General features: G+C 40.0%; 1 protein-coding gene across 1 annotated transcript in view; it reads right to left on the bottom strand.

Moving 5' to 3' along the window:
- Window positions 1-14,743, bottom strand: part of LOC131228919 (methyl jasmonate esterase 1-like) — a 43,559-nt gene that overhangs the window by 613 nt on the left and 28,203 nt on the right. Inside the window, exons 3-4 of the mRNA XM_058224756.1 lie at window positions 8,659-8,955; window positions 164-295 (exon numbers count right to left, since the gene is read on the bottom strand). Of these exons, the coding sequence (XP_058080739.1) occupies window positions 164-295; window positions 8,659-8,955 (429 nt within the window). The remainder of the gene's footprint in view (window positions 1-163; window positions 296-8,658; window positions 8,956-14,743) is intronic.

Genomic DNA, 14,743 nt, shown 5'->3' with positions numbered 1-14,743 from the left:
CAAGTGGACAACTGATGAATAGAAGTACCAGTTTTACTTTATGACCATGGCATTTATGGAAAGAGGCCCACCTGATGAATGGCCCAGATCCTGCATCCGTTGCTGCATTGACACATGTAGCCAGAATAAGATTAATCCCTTAGCAGGGCTAGATCTTTATTACCTGAGGTTGACAGCGCTGATACACCTTGGATGACATGAACTTGGGCCCGATGGCGACTGAGGTTGGAGGGTTCTCTGGCCCACGATCAAACGTGAATTGACAATCCATGGGATCATCCAATCTCCCGAAAAACTGTTTTTTTTTTTTTTTCAAAAAAAGAAAAAAGTTCATAAATGAATGAATCATCGTAGTTTTGATTTTGTTTGGATAGCAAGATTCCTTTGGAAAACAAAGGAAATAGAAATTATTTTCCTTTGATATGAGAGATACTAAAATCATGTCTGGATATTCTGGAATCCGAGGGAATCCCGTGTAAGATTTCCTTACTGTGGTAGAACCATAATAAAATTAAAAAACATAGTACTGTGAAAATGGTATCCGTTCGAACAGTAACGGTCGAAACAATTATTGGCCAGCTACCAACTTCTCCATTTCCTTCCTTTGGATTTCGTGTATCCAAACATGGCCTAAAATCTTCAAATGTTTCATCCTTTTATTATAAGACAAGATAAGGAAGAAAAAAAATGCAAGGTGAAAATAAGGGGAAAGTGTGCAAATTGAATAGTGGGCCACATATGTTAGGATATCCACGGATGAACTATTTAAGATTGACTCTTCCGTTTTGTGAGAGGTTTAATTCAATGTTTTTGTAATTTGAATTTGATTATCCGTGTAGATCTGTTTGAATATAACTTAAACTCTTGCGTTTTGTCCTTTATCTAAAATCTTAACCACTTAAAGTGTTGTGGAATATTGAGAGAAACATCCCGTAGTTGTTTTGTTATCCATATACATAAGGATGCATAAATTATAAAATAAAAACTAAAGGTCTACATGCATATAGTAATATAATGTATTAGTAATAATGTATTATAGCAATATAATGCGTCACAACACAATATGCTTTTATGTATTTAAATAGAATTGGAGAAGGAGAAATTCTAACTCTAATTCTCACTAGAAATAAAATGCATTTGCGGCATAACTAGAACACATATGCATATTAAACTAGGCCGGGCATGGGTTGGGCTAAAATTATCCAAATTCAACCTAACTTGAAAATTGAGCCATTCTTGCTTGACGCAAGCCCAACTCACAGACCAAGCTAATAGGTCCAACTCTACCTAGGGTTTAGTTCCATGGCCCAGTAGCATACAAGTTGCTTTACAATACTGAGATGATGGGTTCGAGTTCCCATGTAGTGTAGGTGGGCATATGAGTGTGTTAAAAAGAAATAATAATAATAATAATAATAATAATAATAATAATAATAAGGTCAAATTCTATGGATCAGGTGTGCGGCCTAGCTGATTGCCACCCATACACACTATACCACCTTTTTTTTTCTTTTCCTTTTTTGAGTTGTTTGATACATTGGCAAAGTGTGACTCTCCACACCCACAAGCTAAAATAATTATACACCTGGGATACATTAATTCAAATTGAACTAATCAAATTGTGGCTAAGCTAGTGCCAAAATTAGATTTCTATAGAACAACCGTAACTTGTAAATGATGGCCACTTGTTTGTTGAGACAGGGGATTGTATATTTTTCATTTTTATTATATAGCTCATCCTTTAGATTGATAATAAGATGTATTTGTTTACACCCATTTTCAACATATCCTAGCGTGGACTAATAAAAAGCCACCATATGTTGACACAAAGGCCATAGTACTGGTGGAAACCATACTTGCGAGTATCTTTGGTTGATCTTCGTTCGACGATACACATTCTATTATTAATGCATAGGCACATATCCTTACGCATGCCTTTAAATGAATGAATTGACAATCCAACATGACTATGATTAAACGTGCCAATTAATAAGGCAGCATATTCAACACGTTTATAAAAGACTTATCTTATCACATATTTGGCTATGATATAATTGGAGAAGCCATCTCTCACACTCCTTTCAAAATGTGAGATATTCCTAGAAATGTTTGGAGAGTTTATAGCGTTAGAAAAGGTTCTGAGTATCGGAAAATCAGACCAATATCTAAATAAATCCGGCTATGCTTCAGACCCAAATTGAAAAAAAAAAAAGAAGGATAGTTTCTAGCTCAGGTCCTAAGTTGTACATTGATTGGAATAAAAAGAATAGAAGAGCCTAAGAACCCGATCCTATGGTTCTGCTTAGATTGGAGTCAAGAGAATGAGAGAACTAGATGGAAGATCCAGTTGGACCCATTTCTGATAACAAATCAATATTGGGTGGATTATGTCCATCTATTCTCTCAAACACTCTAAACTATCATATAGTGAATGCTTAAATACAAGAGGTGGGCAACCAGATGAATGACCACAGTGAACCCTGTTGCACCTACTAAGGTCACCAAGCAATCCACTTCCTGGTTGGACAGATGGATGTGTGCCTGTACCGGTGTGGTCCACGTGTGATGTAATTCCTATAAAGTATAAAGGGAAAAACAACAGTGAGGGAACATCGATGTCTACCGGTTCACTTACTGTTGTAAGGGAACGCTATGTCTACTAGTTCCCTTACACTTATGCGGGGACAAGGGATACTGATGCTCGGGGAAGCAGATTGGACTGGTTTGGGTCCTCTGTCGGAGTGGGTCCGAGCTCCAATTCCTCCCTCGGCTCAAGGATTTTGGGTTAATGATTTCTTGCAGTGTCAACAAATGCATCTGGTCGTGGTCAGTTTTCGGGGAATTCATGGTGAAATTGGCGCGGAACCTTTGATGTTATGATGTAGAGCGGGTCGCGGACAGTTTCATGGCCAAGATGGATCAGAAAAGGCCCGGTCGATGACAGAAGTGATCCGGACCATCGGACCTTAGATCGGGCGTATCTTGCAATCCGGGATGAGTTATCTGACGTAAAATATATGATTTTGGGGTAAAACGAGCTACTTTAGCCAACCAACCCAGCTATGCTGGGTTGCGCAGCCCGAAATTGCGAAAAACCCCTTAATCGATGGTCGTTTCCCTGTTTTAATTTCGTTTTTACTATAAATAGTAAGTTTTAGTTTGATTATAACTCTTCATCCGCCGGGCTTTAGGAGTTGCGCCCAATGTGAAAAGAGCTTAGAATAATTAGGAGAACGGTTTGGTGAAGCTAAATAGGACACTTACTATTTTTGGCCGAAAACCTTGCATACTAGTAGACATCACGACCGTCTATAAATAGTAAGTTTACTATTTATAGTAAGTCACGGATTCTAGGAGTTTGAGTTGTAGTTTGATTCTAATTTCTTTCCTATTGCTTGGTACCCTTATTTAAAGGGTTGTGAACTCATTTTTTATTATTCATCAATCAATTTCGAATTTATTAGAATTTATTTCTATTTTATGCTTTCTTTCCTCGTGGATTCGAGAAGTCTCTGTGAGGAGTCCAGAGAAGTTCCATGGATTCGGAATAGTTATCCTCTTGAGGAAGACAGTGCTTGACCTCACGTCCTCTCCTGCGTCATGTTACATTTTTAGAGGGCCAGTCCAAGATAGGGAGAGACAATTAGTGGTGGAGGGAGGCTTCGTTGACAGACTGTTTTGCATAATTATGCAACCTTTTACCTTGCTTCACTCTCTAAGAGTTATGGTTGGAGAGAAATGGTAGCTGATTTGAGGGTATCTCCATTAGTTGAAAGGGTAATGGCAAAAATGAAGAATTAGTTATGGATGTTTATCCCTCTCTTTTGTGGAAAATATTTGATATATATATATATATATATATATAATGTAATGTAATGTTTATAAGTATGGTGTTGAGTACTTTACATGTTTGCTTGGTGAATCAGTTGAGTATCGAGATTTGCGTATTCTAGTGCGCATATGCACGCACTTAGGTACGGTCTCGGACAGGGCATGGGCATATGAGGTAGTGTAGTTGTACACATGCGCATTGTGTTGCTCCGTCGTGACCTTATGCAAATCAGTGCGAGATGAGTGCAACTCACGGTGCGATAGTTATGGGTCAGGTGGCTGCAGTGTTGTGGGTAAAAAGTCTGAAAGAAACATGTCCCTCTTACATAGAGGTTGGAATTAGCCGTTTAAGAAGTGGTGTAATTCTTCATGCAGTATTAAACCAAACCATGCAGAAACTGTTGCATGTGTGGCTAGCCAAATAGCTATAAATGACTAGCCACTGAGTCTAAATGGCTAGCATGCAACTAATTTTTTCACATGCAAAATGATCAGAAACTGCCAAATAATGGCTAGTTTCTCGCCAACAGTCAGAAATGGTCATGTGGAGTAATTGTGACCATTGACTAAAACGTTCAGCAATCCTAGGTTATATAAACAGTGCTTAGGTGGTTCATTAGACCATGACCAACCACTTGAATAACTCTCTCAGACAACCCAACAAGAAAAGCTTAAGTGATCTCTGATCAAGTCAGCAAGGTTCAATACGAACCTTAGTCAACAAGTCCTCAAGAAATAGATTAGTTTAGTGGTCTAAGCCAGCAACTTCCTTTCTAATCTTCTCTCTGATTTGAGATTATTTTTATTTTTATTTTTTTAAAATTTATCTACTAGCAAACTTGTATGTACACAGAGTTCCATTAGTGGTTTATTCGTTCTTGCTGAATGCAAAACCACATACAGGCTTGTTGTATCCTAAAAGTTATTTGCCTACAATCTATCAGTAATCTCAATTACTTTGAGAAAGGGAAAATAACACTTTAAGGATAGTGTGATCACACCTGCTTCAATCTATCCTTAATATTTTCGATTTCTTTTAATATTTTACATAAATTATAAATATGTAATATGAGAATATCAGGTTTGTAACACTCTCTTCATTGGCCCAAACCCCTAAGATATAATTGCCAGCTTGCCCTTCAAGCCATGACGGGTATCAACATCTAAGAAAGCAATGTGGTCGGTAGTTAAGTGGATGAAATCGTCCGATAGATGGATCACAGTTAATGTTGATGGATCAATGAAAGGAAAGCCTAGCCAGTCAGGTAGCAAGGGAGTGTGTAGTGAAAGTAGATGGAGGGCCAGATTTGCTTCCCTCAAGCTGGGAGTAAATGTCATTGTTTCTTTTACTTTAAAGGAAGCTAATGGTGTTGCGGACCGGCTAGCTAGGTTGAAGAGTTTCTTTCTTGTTTAAGCCATTTTTTCCCTGAGCCAAAGTTTTTACCCCCTCACATTCAAGGTACTTTTCTTAGATAAGGTAGTGTCTGGTAGTCTTCGTGGGGGCTGATCTCATCGTAGCTTAGGTTTTTTTTTTTTTTCCTCGAGTTTTCATATTATGTGGGGTATAGGATAGGTGGGTTCTGGCGCCTTTTGCAAGTCGTGATCCAACCCAAAAATTCTCATTAAAAAAAACATCCATAAGGTATGAGCGGTACACAAGTCGAATCAAGTCGAGCTTAGGCTACCCTAGCTCGAACTTGACCTGGCTCAGATCCTCGAGCCTGATTGGGTGGCTCGACTCAGCTCCATCAATGGCTTGAGCCAATCGAGCCAAGTTCAACCCGAGCTTGACCTTTATCTTTCAAGCCGAATTTGCATTCAAGACCATGAGTGGAGTTTGAGTTTAGGTTATATATAATTTATTTAAACATATAATTATATACAAAATATTTATGTTAAGTGAACCTGATCCAAGTCAAATCATTTCGAACCGAGTCAAGTCAAACTTGTTCTCGATTGGATTCGACTCAAAAAATAAAAATAAAAATAAAAGCTAAAACAATCAGCTCAATTTACCCAATTTCAAACCGAGTCAAGCCATGCCTTTTCAATTAGAGTCGGACCAGTTAACCAAGGTAACTCGGTTCGCGTACAGCTCTTACTACGAGGAAATGGCGATAAGGTGTGTGACCCGCCACCTCGAAGTGAGGCCACACAAGTCGCACTAAATCTTAGTGCGCTCAATCGCAATCGCAAAGGAGCTGATTGTACGTTAACTTAGCGGACCCCACATACCATTCATCTAGCTTCCACAATAGGCCCAGTATGGAATACGTGGATCTAGAGCTAGATCTAATGGTCCACTTTCAAAGCTTACACACACACACACACACACACACACACACACACACACACAAAATGATCGAAGTCATCAATTGCATGCCTCGCGGTAGAAAGTAATAGCTTTTACATGTTGACACGCAACAAGGAAAAACTGTGGCTATGATCACATGATCGATGTGGTTTTCAACGTGTGACCTATCCACAGTATGGCCCGCTAGGTGAACGGTCCCGATGCACCGATCTCCTAGCCTCGTATACAGCGAAAGGTAGGTTCTAAAGGAGATTCAGTGATTAAAAAAACCACCTGAATCATTACCTATTTTAAGCGGAGAAAGCTGTCAATCTTGTCGACGTTCCACATAAATGGAATTTAGAAATTGACCACGGTTAATACAACCTTTTACCCAGCGTCTTTTCAACATGCTCTCAAAGTAAACCATTATGCATGGGCACACTATTTGCGGTAAAAATACTCTTGCATTCAGGATCTTTAGCTACGGATAATAACCGTAGCCATAGGTATTTAGCCACCGTGAATGCAGGTGCATTTTCGACTGCAAATAGTATGTCCTACAAGTTTACTTTGGAAAAGTAAAGTTTGGGAGCGTACTGAAAAGACGCCGGGTAAAAGGTAGCGTTTATAGTGGTTGGAATTCGCACACCTGGGAAATGATACGGTACAACCGGTAGGACTAGAATATGTTGGAACCGTTTCTCCACACCAGATATGGTAGGGTAACCTACCAATCCGGACCGTCCATCTAGGAGAAACTGTAAATAAAGACTGGGAAAGTAGATGTACGGTGAAGATTGGGAGGTGAATCTGCCGCGTGTATGGCTGTCCCGTATCCCGGATTATACGCCATTAATTTTCTATTTTACCGTCCGAAGGTATGGCTATCCCGTATCCCAGATTATACGCAATTAATTTACTATTTTGCCGTCCGAAGGTTTAAATGCGTTTTCGCTCGACGCGGTTTGGGACAGGCTGGTGCTCCGAATGGTCACCGTGATGTGATGATTTTATCCACACCGTCCATCTATTTTTCCGTATCATTTCAGATTATAAAATAAAAACTTAGGCAGATCCAGGGCTCAAGTGGACCATGCATATGGAATTAAACGTTACCATTGAAAACTTCTTGGGGGCCACAGAAGTTTTGAATCAAGTTGATATGATGACCTTATGAACAGGTTGGATAAAAAAAATAAATAAAAAATAAAAAATCAAGGCGGGCCCTAGGAAGGTTTCAACGGCGGACGTCATCAGCACCGCTGCTTCCTTGTGGTGTGGTCCACTTGAGCCTTGGATATTCCTCAATTTTAAATTTATTTCTAAAATGATATTAAAAAATGGATGGACGGTGTGGATGAAAGACATACATCATGATAACCTCTTAGAGCCCTAGGTGATACCAATCCGCGTCCATATTGGCTCGCATGACATGTACCTATGTCTTCTCGGAAAACTTGTGGACGTGGAAAACACGCACGAGATCAGGACGATTCATCACTTAGATATTCACAATGAAAAAGCCATGCTACAATGATAATGTTTACTCGTCGTCACATGGACTACTTTTACGTGTATATTTTGATGAACGGTCCATATCTCACGAAACCGAAAACGAAAAAAACCACTTCAAAATTCCTCTACATGGAAAGAACCCCAACCACGGAAGAAACCGAAAACGACACAGTACCCACCTATTAGACTCTTACCGAACATGGAAGCGGGTTAGGTGGGGCTGCGAAGCCCACCGTAATGTATGCGTTTTATCAACTCCGCTCATTATCCACTGTTTCTCGTGGTGTGGTCCACTTGAGCTTCTGATCTGCTTCATTTTTGGGCTTACATACTAAAATGATCTGGAAAAATGGATGGACGGCATGGATATAAAAAAAATACATCAAGGTGGACCCCAAAGCGTTGAAGTCACCACCCAATCTGCTTCCAGCATGGTCAGCATGGCATGGGCCGTTCAACCGCTGGGCCCCACAATGGATTGGTCCTAGGCCAAAAATCGCTTTGTTCGATCAATCATAACAGTACAATGGAAGGGCTTCACTCGTGCCGTTCATCATACAATCAACGGTGGATTAGCAAAGAAAGAGAAAACACATCTTGCCAATAGTTTCTCGGTAGGCTACAACGAACCTTCCGCCCCCACTTTTTAGATGGCCGTGATTCATCTCTTTAGAACATGGAATCCATGTAAAGCAATCTAGACCGTCCAAATCATTTGCCCTATTATGGACAGAACAAAGTTAAAAAGTCCAGGAGCGACCATCTGATTTCTTCCATTAAACTTAGACCAATCCAACTTATCTTTCTCCGTTGATTTGATGGCCACACATTGGAAAGTTTTGACCGTTCAATCTTTATAACTTTCATCCTTCATCCACAACAGGCCCAACAATTTGGACGGCATGGATTGCCTGTACGTGTCAGCCACGTGTAAGATGATGAGCCACAAACTGAAAGTGATACAAGATAATCAGCATAAAAGCAAGGTGTAGAAGAGAATAACTCTACTGTATTACCTCTTTGATGACATTGAATGGTGGGCCACCAAGACCTGGCATCACAGCAGTGGCGAAAACTGCCACCAAGATCCTTTCAGGGTACTTCTCCATTGCTAGTGCAAGACCAATGCCAGCGAAGCTGTGGCCAACAAGGATCACCCGTTCATCTGGATTAAGAGAGGCCATGATCTCCATCAACGGCTGAAAATAGTCGTGGACAGATTGGACCTCATCGAGTCGCTTCAGATTGATCCCAGACGCGGCAAGATCGGGTACCGTGACCTTGTGACCGTCTGATCTTAGCAACGTGGCGAGCTGGTACCAACACCATGCTCCATGGGATAATCCATGGACTAAAACGAAATGCACGCCTCTCTTTCAACATTTTTCTGTATGTGGAGTTTTGGGTGGTTTTGAGTTTGTTTGTGTGAGAGAGAATATATACCGAATGAAGTTGGTGCATGTATATTCCATAAAGGCTTACAACTGGATTGTGATTTGTGTCTATGAATGTGGTTTTGACCACTGTGATTGATGCTTTTGGTGGGCCTAATTGTTACCTTGAAATAAAGAGAAATGCAAGTTTGATTGGCGTGGAGAGAGATTATAGCAATTCAAGGGCGTGGTTTTCGATAAACGCGAAGGATATTAGGTCTATCTATCTAGTGGAAACAAGAGAAATGCTCTACTAACATCAGATCACTATAATTTCTCGTTCTAGTTGTGCCGGTTCAGGTGGCCAGTTTGATAGATTCAACACATGCATTTCTGCACTACCAATTCAAAAAATGCACCGGATCAGTTGATTACTTTTTTTTTTTTTTCAAAAAAAAAACAACACTTACAGCATTATGTAAGTGACTTATTTTATATAGGTAACCGAAATTGAAAGTCTGAATCTGAAATCAGTATCTAAAGTCTAAACTTGAAGTCGAATCCCAGTATTGAATTTAGAACAACCCGTTTGTTAACCGATGTCTGAAATGTTTGGAATATGTTAATTTGACACGTATGCCCTCGTGAAACAATCATGATTGAATTCCTACCATTAAAATCTTAATGAATTTGATCAAAATGTTTATTTACCAACCTGTTAACAAGGTAAAAAAAAAAAAACACCTAGATAAAGATACCGCATAAATATCATCTTAATCCAAAGCTCTTGTAGCTTGCAAGAAATTTTTAGTAGTTATTTACCAATTTTTCTTGTATCGTGGCTCTAGATTTGGATTTGCTTCATTTTTTGGATCATGCCCAAAAATGAACTTTCAGTATGGTTGGATAGCATGAATGTAGTCACATACATTACGGCAGGCCTCACGGTCCCACCCAACTCAGTGGATCCAGATTGCATACTAACGACGCTAATAGCCCCTAGCTATTGGTCAGTATAGTGGTCCCCATCATAATGTTTGTGTTTTATCCACGCTGTTCATCCATTTTTTCAAGTCATTTTATGAATTGATCCCAAAAATGAGGATGATCCAAATATCATGTGGCCTAGAACTTTATTGGCTCATTAATAGTCACTCACCACTATTTCCTACGATTTGGCCTACTTGATAATTGGATTTGATTCATTTTTTGTTTAATGCCCCATAATGATTTGAAAAGATGGATGAACCGAGTGGATATAGGATACAAACATGGAGGTGAGCCCCACGGTCAGGGCCAAGGTGGGTGGCATGTGGCACAACACGCAATCCGCTAAACCTAATCGGGCGTGGATTAGTTGTTGTGAGGTTGAGTATCCATATGGAAGTGACGTCAAGATCCCATCATGATGTATATGTTGTATCCACACCGTTCATCCATTATGAGAATTCATATTAGGGCATTATCCAAAGAATGAGTAAGATACAAACCTTGAGTGGACCCCACCACAGAAAACAGTGGGAGAGTGACGCACACCATTAAAAACTTCTAAGGGCCACAAAAGTTTTCGATCAAGCTAATTTTTTCCATTCTTTCATGTCTGCGTTAACACGTGAACAGGTTTGATCTCAAATAAATATCATGGTGGACCTTAGGGAGGTTTCAACAGTGGGCATCACTCTCCCCACTATTTTCTATGGTGGGGCCCACTCCAGCTTTGGATTGGCCTCATTCTTTGGATAATACCCTAAAATGATCTCTCCAAATGGATGGACGGTGTGGATACAACACATACATCATGGTGGGCCCACATAACTTGGTGACGTCACTTCAGTAGGAGCTTGCTACTCAACTTGGCAGTAGCTAATCTGCGTCCCTCAAAATCCGGGAGCAAATTAGGTGAGATCCAGGATTCACCACCGTGGGTGGGACCCATGACTATGGGCTCACAATGATGTGTATACCTTAAATCCAAACCATCCAGCCATTTTGAAAGTTCATTTTAGGGCATTATCCCAAAAAAGAAGCTGACACAAATATCATGCGGACCACACCATAGGAAACAATCTTGATTTAATCCTCACCGTTAAAAGCTTCAAGGATTCCACCCAAATGTTCATTTGCCATCTAACCTGTTGATAAGATGAATAGACCACACAAATATCATTTTGATCCAATACTTTTGTGGCCCACAAGAAGTTTTAAATGGTCAATCACTGCGGTTTCCTATACCATGGTCCATATGTGATTTGGAGTTGCTTCATTTTTTTATCACGTCCTAAAATGAGCTTTCAATATGAATGGACGGTGTGGATGTAGTCACATACATCACAGTGGGCCCATAGTCAGGGTCCCACCACATCGTGGATGGGGATCTCACCTGATCCGCTCCCCCAGATCCGCGTGGGATTTCGTACTACCCCCACTTGGTATGGCTAGAGATGGACGATCCTGTCAAATGGCTATATGGGGCGTACCATGATGTAAATGATTTATCCACACCGCCCATTCATTTTTCCATATCATTTTAGGAGAAAGGACAAAAAACAAGTCAGATCTAAGGCTTAAGTGAGCCACACTACAAGAAATAGTGGGAGTTGGGTGCTTACCATAAAAACTTTATCGGGACCACGTGAGCCTTTGATCAAGCTGATTTTTGTGTTTTCCCTTCATCCAGGTTTGTATGGCCTTATGAAAAGTCTAGATGGAAAATATACTTCACAATGGACCCTAAGAAGGTTTTAACGGTAGCCATTCTATTCCCACCGCTTTCCATGGTGTGGTCGACTTTAGGTTTGGATGTGCCTCATTTTTTTGGTATCATGATTTATCACGATATAGAAAAGTTGATGGGCGGTGTGGATCTAACACAAATCATAGTGGGCCTAGAGAAGTGTCACACGTTAAAGGTTAGGTCATGTTTAGTGTTGGACAATTTTGCAATTAAAAAAAATACACATAGCCGCATTTTCCATTCACCATTAAGCTACACCTTCATTGCCAAAAAAAAATTCAGCCAAAATACACAAAGCACCTTCCACGTTCCATATTAACAAACATGACTAAATGCCGATTGCTTTCCAATTCTGCATTAGGTCAAAATTTCTAGCGTTACCAAATGGGCCTTAAGTTTGGTTTATGATTAGTTATAAGTAAATTTTTTACTTAAAAGTACATAACCATTATAGTTAATATTTTTTTTAGCTTTTTTACTTTTTATAAGTTTTCGAAATAGGGCATTAGGAGAGAAAGGGAGGAGAAGCTGATGAGTATATTGTTTACCACTTACACTCATTTTCTTAATAAGTAGAAACTAAGATAATCTAGTTCCGGCATAAGTAGCCAGAAGTAGCTTACATAGGGGCATGACCCCTCCTTTTGGTTAAAAAAAAAAAAAGTAGCTTATATGCATTAATAAGCAACTTCCGGTACAAATGCTCCCTTAGTGACCATTCATTTTTCATATGTATGTGATATATGTGCTTTATCCAAGCTATCCATCCATTTTGCTAGCTCATTGTAAGGTATGAGTTTAAAATTGAAATAAATCCAAAGCTCTGAGTGGACCCCACCATAGGAAACATAATGCTACTCATTGTTGAAATGGTCGGGGCCTAAAATGATACTGGATAAAGGGAAAACACCAATATCAGCTTGATTCAAAATTTTGGGAAAACACAAATATCTGCTTGATCCAAAACTTCTGTGGCTCCAACACGGTTTCAACTGTGTATGTCATCTGCTATTTTGTGTAATGTGGATCATCTTAAGCGTTGGATATGCTTCAAATTTGGGCTCATGCCCTACAATGAGCTAGCTAAATGGACGGATTCACATCATGGATAAAATACATACATCGCAGTGGGCCCCACAGTAGTGGTGACAGTGTCACCACACGATCCATCCCTTTTTTTGGCCTAGCCACCCTTTTTCCGAGTAATGAATGGGGTGGTTATATGATTGCCTTATCTGAGTGATTCTTTAGAATCATGAACAGTCCGTGATGACCTAAAAAATAAATAAATAGATGGACCAAATTTTTTTATTGTACCTATTTTATATAGATGATCTTGGCCGCCCATGTTGAAGGATATTGATCAAATGGTCAATATTTAAAATTAAAATCAAAGTGATGTTCGCATGTTAGCTGGTGAAATGTGCTTGCGACCTAATAAACAGTCTAGATCAGTGGATTGTATTATCCCGATGCCCCTAGGAGCACTATGACTAGCAGTGCTCGAGCACTGCAAAGACTCCGAAGATTTCCCCATTTGCACTATTTCAGCATAGAAAATTAAATAAATACCTCTTAAATCCTTCCCAAATGGAGAATTATATCACATCAATGGATTCTGTAGAAATCATTTTCTCACCTCCAAAAAGAGTATTCAGGTTGAGGAAAGGACTTTTCTACGCAGTCCAAGGATTAAAATTAAAAAGGACCGATTGCCTGTCACCCCTGTTGGGGATTTGATTTGCGGAATTATACAGATCTAGATCTAGGATAGCAATTCAATAGTAACAAGCAATCTTAGAAGAACACAAAGTTTTAAGGTGGAAAACCCTCGCAGGAAAAAACCACGGCACAAAGTGACAGAGATCCACTATGAAATAGAAATTACAAGAGAGAGGACTTACCCGATTCGAATAGCCTCGAATCTCACCCTTGCTACACCCTTTGATAACCCTAGAACCTTTTAGAATGCTTTAGAATTATTTTTCATACTATAGAAAAGCCCTAGTGACACCTATTTTACTTTAGGTAAATTCCCTTTTGCACCCTTGCTAATGAGGGTCGAATATTATATATCAGACCCCAGTTATTACCTGATTTTACATACATGATAATGTTTAATGTCATATTTTAATTGTGTTTTTGTTGCAGGGAGTAATTAGGAGCGTGGACTAAAAAAGAGTACAACAAGCATGAAATTAATGCTCTGAAGTCACCAAGGTAAGGGACGGACTCTAGAGGACCAAGATTGACTGATTCACACACCAGGGATCCGAGGAAATCAAGCCGTTCACATTAAAGAGGCCCGAAAATGGTTCATAATGCAAGATCACAAGGTTCCCGCCATCCGATTGGCTTGAAACTTCATACATTTACTGGGGGCCATAAATAACTGTAAATATTAAATTTCAACCATTGGATATCTCGGGAAGTGGCCCAACGGACAGATCAGCCCCTTAATTCCCTAAGTGGGGCCCACCTACTATTTGGATATGCCTCAACTTCAGAATCAATGCCTTAAATGGGGAGACCAATTAAATGGATGGATTAGATTTCTCAAGAACATCGCAGTGGACCCCACCAGAACAGAGTGTGCATAGTGCACTATTTCTCCAGCCGTGCACGAAAACAAAGAGTCAGTCAAACCGACTCTTGACCGCATCATCCTCTTTAAACGGAAATTTCCATTTTCGCTGCTGCGTAACGAACGGACGCTGTCCGTTTTGCGGAAGCCAGTGGGCCACCATCATGGCCCGTAAGAATGATCCAAGCCATCCATCTTATAGAGGGCCTCGAAAGTAGCGAACTCAACTGATATTTTGTGCCTATGCACACACACATGTGCACTACAGAGGTCACAAGCGGACTGCCCTGCGACGTTCAAAAAGATCTCAGCATGATTACTTCTCTGGGCCGTGTCAATGGGCATTCAAAACCAACTATTCCTAACCAAAATTTCATCCTGAATCCAATGGACTAGGTGGATTTCCTCGA

The sequence above is a fragment of the Magnolia sinica genome, chromosome 16 (assembly GCF_029962835.1).
Source record: "Magnolia sinica isolate HGM2019 chromosome 16, MsV1, whole genome shotgun sequence".
Classification (NCBI taxonomy): Eukaryota; Viridiplantae; Streptophyta; class Magnoliopsida; order Magnoliales; family Magnoliaceae; genus Magnolia; species Magnolia sinica.
The sequence above is the reverse complement of the archived record's forward strand: the minus strand, read 5'-3'. Positions and strand labels throughout refer to the sequence as shown.